Source organism: Hydra vulgaris, chromosome 06 (genome assembly GCF_038396675.1).
Source record: "Hydra vulgaris chromosome 06, alternate assembly HydraT2T_AEP".
Classification (NCBI taxonomy): domain Eukaryota; kingdom Metazoa; phylum Cnidaria; class Hydrozoa; order Anthoathecata; family Hydridae; genus Hydra; species Hydra vulgaris.
Window position 1 is genome coordinate 31,433,607 of NC_088925.1, and position 7,936 is coordinate 31,441,542.

The 7,936-nt window shown below is 26.1% G+C and overlaps 1 protein-coding gene across 1 annotated transcript in view; it reads right to left on the reverse strand.

The window, feature by feature from the left end:
- The window catches only part of LOC100204287 (ephrin type-A receptor 4-A-like), a gene marked incomplete at both ends in the record, with an annotated part of 40,178 nt that extends 37,922 nt beyond the window's left edge, over window positions 1-2,256 (reverse strand). The window contains 5 exon segments of the mRNA NM_001309788.1: window positions 279-496; window positions 737-941; window positions 1,205-1,398; window positions 1,485-1,775; window positions 2,097-2,256. Coding sequence (NP_001296717.1) covers window positions 279-496; window positions 737-941; window positions 1,205-1,398; window positions 1,485-1,775; window positions 2,097-2,256 — 1,068 coding nt within the window.
- Window positions 2,257-7,936: the final 5,680 nt, after the last annotated feature.

Here is a 7,936-nt window from a genome sequence, read left to right on the forward strand (position 1 = left end):
ATATATATATATATATATATATATATATATATATATATATATGTATATATATATATATATATATATATATATATATATATATATATATATATATACATATATATATATATATATATATATATATATATATATATATATAACTTTTAAGCTGAAAACGCTGGGCACAACAATCCAGCAAAAATTTCTTTTTAAAAATAAAATTAAAATTTAGTATCGAAAGAAATTCGTATGTATATAATTGCATTTTTCACAGACTATCTTATAGTTGTAGTTAATACCTTTAGCCTCTTAATGGCAACAGCAATATTTTTTCCATCTTTTATTAGAGTTCCCTTGTAAACATCAGCGAATTCACCACTACCTAACAATTTTCCTGACTTGATATTTTTACGATCAATCTCAATTGCAAATTTTTGGACTGCATCCTCAACTTTGTTGTATGTTGTAGGGTCAACATAAATTTTTTTCCCACTGATTATATAGTAATCCGGTTTAACTGTTAAGATGAAGAAAAAAAAAGATGTTTTTTAGATGTAAACAAATACATCCAGAGTTTATTAAAAAATTCTAACAAAACAATGTTTCACACTATTTAGCATATTAAAAAATAATCTGAAATAGTAATATTAAATAATAATAAATACTTTCGATTCTTCATTAAATAATAATGCTACTACTAAAAAAAAAATCAATATAGCAAAAAAAAACATAATTAAATTTAATAAGGAACCTGTTCCATCTTCAAGTCTAACAACTTCAGTAGGAATCTGATGAAATTTTTTCCAAATAATAAAAAAAACAAGTAGTATAATTAAAACAATTGCTCCACAAACACCACCGATCAAAACGCTTAGTTTTAATGTGCCTTTTACTGTAATAGTTTTTTTAAAAATAGGTCCAGCAATTTGAATATCATTACTTGTTCCAACAAAACACATAATCTAATGAAAAAAATTTTTTCCTTTACTTAAAAAAACAAAAATAATCTAACTTAAATAAAATTATTAAACGGTGATTGTAATTATGAAGTAATTAAGTAAAAAAGTTAATACAATTCAAAAGAAATTGAAAATTATTTAAACAAGACTTTTTTTTTATTTTAAACTAGAAAAATTAATGGAATTTTAGAAAAATGTTAAATCAAAAAATATTTAATTTATTTAAAAATGTAAAAATACTTAAAATGTTAGGTAAAAATCTAAACCTCTATTATATAAGTTTTATCAAACAATGCAGAACTTATTTCAAAATATGTATTAGATGTGACAAACACGACATCATTTTTTTTAACTTTGTAACTAATATTTCCTCCATTATTTTTCAATGGTGGCATCCAAGATAAAATAATAGATCCATCACTATTATATTTAACTGTTATATCACGAACAAGACCAGGAGCTAAAAAAAATTATTATCTAAACATATTTATATGAACTAATAATCTAAATAAACTTTGAATCTATAACATTTAAACAGAATCTTACCACCAAATTTCGTTTGAAAGCTAACGGCATATTTTTCATATTTTCCTGTTAATTGTGAAATATTATTTATATAGCTTATTGTTAAGCTATATTCAGTAAATGAATCCAATTTATCAAAAAAAATTTGATTTTGAGTTGTATTCTTAGGAAAGTTATCTTGAATTGAACAATTCAAACATTCTATATAAAAATATCCCTGAAATGGTGAATCTTCTGGTAAAACCCATTCTATAAAAGCAGATTGCTCAGTAATATTTTGTATTGTAATATTTTTTGGTGGTGATGGAGGCTCTGAAAAATATATCATTTTGATAGTATATTGCTTGCCTAATTGGAAGATATATTCACAGAAAGATATATTTGATAAAGACCAATACTTTGCAATTTAGGGGCAAAAATTACAAAAATAAGAATATAAAAAACAAATATAACAATAATAAACATAAAAAAAAAATTTTTATGCAAAATTTGTTAATTAATCAAAATTTTGGGTCTTTGAATGTGAAAAATAATTCTACAAATATATCTTCTGTGAAAATCTCTCACAGTATCTTTATATAAATCTCAAAAAATTCAAGGAAAAAAATAAAGAGCAAAAAGAAAAACTTTTACTATAGCATGCAGCTGCTGAGTTGTTTACTTCACCAAAAATCCTGTAATAACCAGTCAAACAAATACATGAAGTTATTAAAAAAACAGAGTTTGCACCACAAGCTTGACATGGAACATTCGCATCATCATTCTTAAAATAATTTGGGCCACATACTAGAAAATAAACACATATTTTTATTAAACAAAAAATAAAATATAAAAATGCACTAATAGTAAATAAATAGTTTACTTTATTCTTAGAAAAAATTTAAAAGGTCACTTGAGGCTATTGAAAAAGCTTTTGGAAAAAAAATTGGTGCAATTATAAAAATAATTTAAAACTTACTGTCAAAGAGATCAATTGATGCTACAGATAATCAATATTATTATCAGTTAAAATCTTAGTGTCTGATAAATTAAAGTATTTGAGTCTTAAAACTTGGTTATAAGTGCCTTGTAAGACAGGCTATTTCCAGTTATGGCTTTAAAAGTTTTCTTTTCATAACAAATCAAACTTTGATTTTAGATTTACATGCGAATGTTTGGAAAAACCACTCCTCCCTCTAATTAAAAAACATAAACTTTAATTTGGCCAGATATGGCACCTATTATCCAAAGAAATAATGGATTGGTATAAGAAAAATCGCCTAATTGTCTGAAAGTGAGTCAACGCCATTCCAAAGGATGCTAAACCACAAAGCTGACTTGAGCAGTTAGTCATCAAGTCTTACAGACCAATAGTGAAGGGAAACTGAGAAAAAGAGGCAAATGCGCAAATTGTATTAAAAAATTCTAAGATTTATGGATTAACGATTCAAAAAAGTGAAAGCCAAATTGTGGATTTAATGCAGGATTTCTTACCTTAAAATTTTTTGTTTGTTAAAATAAAAACTAAATGTGTAAATAGGGTGTCTCAAAAAAAAATTTGTGCACACATGTTTTTCCCGTTCTATGATCCACTGAGTTCATATGCAACACTAACAAAATTTCTGACCTCTCTTTCAACAAATCATAAAACTTGTCCATTAATCAAACAAAGTTATTTTTGTTATTACTGTATCTCCTGAAGTTTGAGACTTTCAACAGACCAGCTGCTAACCATCGTAAATATTCCAAGATACTTCCAATTTCTAAGATCTCCTTGGTTCAATAAATAAGTTTCATTTTCTATAAAAGCACTATAATAAAATGATATATTTGATTGTTATTATTAATGGCCTATTTATACAATGCAAATTCAACAAAACACCCCTTTAAACACTGAAAAATGACAAACAATAAGTTAAAAATTATGTAAAAACAACAAAACCATACTAATAACTTTTATTTTAGTTTTTAAATCAACAAGATTTCAATCTACTAATGGGTGATTACTAAAAATCTGGACAAAACTGAAATTTAAATAACTTTTAATCTAGAAGACCTATTTTATTGTTTTAAAAAGAATAAAATAGCAAATCTATTCTAATTTTAATAAAAACGTTTATCTTAATTCAACAAGACCTTGTCTTCTTATTGTGTCGAGTCTTCTGCTAGTAGACTCTGCCAAGCGTTGTACCAGCTCTTTGTCGAATTTCTTAAAACACTAAATTATTCTAGAGCGTAATTGATCCAAATTCTCTGCCTGCCAACCATTTTTGTAAACATCTCCTTTGATACAAGACTAAAAATCCTCAATACAACGACATTCAGACATATTGGCATTTGGAGGGTTTTCACTTTTTGCCTCCTCACAGAAACATAAGAACAGGGATCTGATTTTCAAAGTTCAAAAACAAGAGAGAAACATGCATATTTGTGAAGAGTTAGACCAAGCATTCCATAAGTCAGTGGAGAAAAAGGATATTTATTTTCAGGAAGATGTTAAGGGTTCAGGAAGACGAAGACATGAGGTAAAGGGGAAATGACAATTAATGTAGTAAAAACCAATGAACTTTAAGGTTCTTAGATTTCATACATTCGGAAATGATTATTAATCTGAAATTACTTTAGATTCTTCAGATAATGAAGTTTTATCTAAAAGATTCATTCTAATAAGTCTAAGATTATGATAAGCATAAGTGCTGAAGATCTGGTTGACTGTACTACTTTAGTTTCCGACACAAAGTAGGAATAAACTCACAAGCTTCATCAGCAGGTGCAATCTGAAAAAAAGCTAGTGTAAATCTAGAAAATATTATTCTGTCAAAAGTTCATAGAAAGAGAATTGAGGATGGTAGGATCTCTGGTAAGACATTAAAGATCCTCCGAATTAAAAGCTGTGTTCATTTAAATGGAAAGCTGTAAAAAGGATAGAATTTAGTGTTGAATCACCTGATATAGATAACACTAATGACATTGATGTGTGTTGTTCAGTAAGCAAACTCTAAAAATACTGTCTAGAGTAGTTTTAAATCTGCTGGAATATTTTGAAAAGCAAAAATTCAATTATCTAGTCTTTATCTAGATTAAAATTCAATTTTTTTACATTTTTTAAAGTTTGGCTGTATGCTTTTAGAAAAAAAAGAAAAAATCAGAATTAATAAATCTTAAACATTAATTAACAACATATTTTCAAACCATAAATCAAATAACTTTACTGCAGGTAATTTCACAACATCTATATCTGATCACCTCCCATAAAACAACATCTAACAAAAAACCAGCTGCTTATGAATGAAACTAGAAAGTATTTAATAAGACATTATTTTAATCTGACATTAAAAAAGATTTTAATGATATGGTTGCCGATGAGTCTTATAATAATGACTGTAATAGCTTGCTTCTTAAAACTATTAACACTATAAATAAATTTCTCAATATTAATGCTCCTTCGAGAAAATTAATTAAAATGGATACAAAATTCAAAACAAAACCATGGATCTCTGATTATCTAAAACTCTCTATTAAATACAAAAAGAAGGTTTTTAAAAAATATATGCAATCAAAGGATTCCGATGATAAAACTGTATTTAACATTACCCTTGCTAATTCCATTGACATCTGTAATGCTTTTAAGAACCATTTTTTCAATGTTAGATTAGACATCCAATCTAACATTCCCCTAAGAATCACTTTACTGATTACATTTCAAACCCTTCACTGAATTCCTCTTTTACTAAGCCTACGGATAGTTGTGAAATAATAAAGGTTATTGAATCTCAAGATGCATGTAAGTCATCTGATCCTAAAAGTATCCCAATAAATATCTTAAAACTACTTAGAAATAAAATTTTAATTATTTTGTCAAATATTTACAATATTCTCTAAGGGAGTCTTACCTGTTGTTATTAAGACTGCTAAAATTGTTCCTATTTTTAAAAAAGATTCATAGTTATTAGTATCTTACTATAGACCAATATCCCTGCTCTCAAATATTAATAAAATTTTAGAAAGGTTTATGTTTAATCGAGTTTACAATTTCCTTAACAACTCTGACATACTGTGTGATTTACAATTTGGTTTTAGAACAAATTATTCTACATTGTTTGCCCTATTAAGTATGACTGAAAATATCAGAAGTGCTCTAGGTAATAGATTGTTTGGTTGTGGTATCTTTATAGACCTTCAAAAATCCTTTGATACTGTGGATATTAAAATTCTATTAAAAAAACTAGCTTACAATGGTATAAGAGGAATTTTTCAAATCTTTGCTTGCAAATAGAAAACAGTTTGTGTCTGTCAGCGGATTGAAATCTATTATTTGTGATGCCACTGTTGGTGTGCCTCACAGGTCTGTGCTGGGTCTAGTATTGTTTTTAATCTATATAAATGATTTATCCAAAGCGAAAAAACTTTGTAGAGTCCAACACTTTGCTGATAACAAAAATCTGCTCTATTTTAATAAGTCAATCAATAAAATTAATAAATATGTCAACTATGAACTAAAAAAGCTCTGGAACTGGTTAAATGCCAACAAAAAAATTTTAAATACAAGTAAAACTGAGTTAATTATTTTCAAACCAAGGTTAAAAAAATCTCATAATCAATTTAAAATAAAATTAATTAGTAAAAAACTTTTCCCCCTAAAATAGGATAACTATCTTGGAATAAAGATTGATGAAAGTTTAACCTGGAATGATCATATTAACTGTTTAACAATAAAGGTAAATGCAATTCTGTCTAAACTTAGACACTTTGTTGACAAAAAAAAACAATAAAATCTATATAATTTGCCTTATTTAGTTTATACCTTACTTATGGTTGTTTATCTTGAGGACAAAGCTCTTCTATCAAGAAAAGTCTCTCTGTTATTCAGAAAAAAGCTATACATATAATAAACTTTTTACCACATAACTCCTACACAAAGAATTCATTCAAGGATCTCCAACTAAAAGATTTTCCCAACTACATAAAAATTAAAAACTGCTTTTTTATTTACAGTTGCATTAATGATAAGATGCCCTCTATTTTTACAGAATAGTTTACTCCATTAATACATGCTCATACCCAATCTACAAGGATGTCTCAAAAAAGCGGATTATGTGTTCAAGTTTTTATTCAAAATTTTATGGTAGACATTCCTTAAAAAAAAACTCTGCAATTAGTGACTGGAATTTCTTACAAAGTAAGCTAAATACTCTTCATTTCTGTGAACTAAATAAAAAATGTCTAAAAGAAAAACTTAAATTATTATTCTTAAATTCACTTAATTAGTAACAATAGTTTTCCATCAGTGTTATATTGATATAAATGTAGAGTAAAAAATGATTTTTTTAAAAAAAACAAATGGTTGTTCCATACATCATCGAATTTGGAACAAATGTGTAAAGGTGTGTGTTAGGAAAGACGATGAATTTTTTTCAAAATTTTTTCATCCCTTGAAGAATTACAGCAACTTAAAGTTTGTTAGATTTTGACTGAAAAATGATGGGGGGGGGGAGTGCCGGAAGTGTCTCCATTTACTATTACCCTTATAAGGTGCATGCAGTAATTTTGCAAAGCTAAAATTTGGTACCAAAGGACCTTAAAACCTGTTTAATCTGAAAATTATAGGTTTTTATCTCTCAAAACAACGAAATATAGTTTATTTTAAGATCAACAAAACGCACTAAATAATGACAATAAAAAAGAGCATTGACAACTTTAGCTCTAGAAAAAATCTGACTGATAGAAAAAACCTTTGGTTTTAATTATCTTAATAATTAGACATATATTTACTTTACGAACGAATTTTGTTTAGGCCTTATGTTTTGCTGATGAGTAATTGACATTTTAGTTTTTCAATTTTTCTGAAGAAATTAAAAAAAAATATATTTATCAAATTCATTTTGATAATGAACTAAATACAATTATATTTGTTTTTAATCTAATTTTGAATCAGTTAATTTAAAAAAAAACAGTATGTGTGTCATGTGGGTTACATTTTTACAAAGTTGTCACAAAATATTGTTTAATATTTTGTGAATTTATAAATTTGTTACTTGCTATTTTCATAACATAACAGTTATGTCATTTGCATTGTTATTTTCATTACATAATAGTTGTCATTAAATTAAACAATATTATGTAATCTTTTTCTTGTTGATTGTTTTGTAATAAAATGGTGGTTATCTCATCAATAAAATAAGTAATAAAATGACAAATATACATAATAATATCCAATAAATATTACATTGTTAAGTTATATAACTAACTATAATTATATTTAGTTATAATCTACTTTCACCCAAATTTTTGTAGATAATTAGTAGAGAATTGACAAAAATTAGTAGATAATAAGGCATTTAAAATATGTCTATTAAAACTAATAGCTATTTGTTCAAGAAATATGTTATTTATAAATATAAATTTATTTTTATTCAAACATATTGTTTGTGTTCAAGTGTACTTTGCTCATTAGGAATATTGTATTTAAGATTTCTTGTATTTAAGTGTTTAGA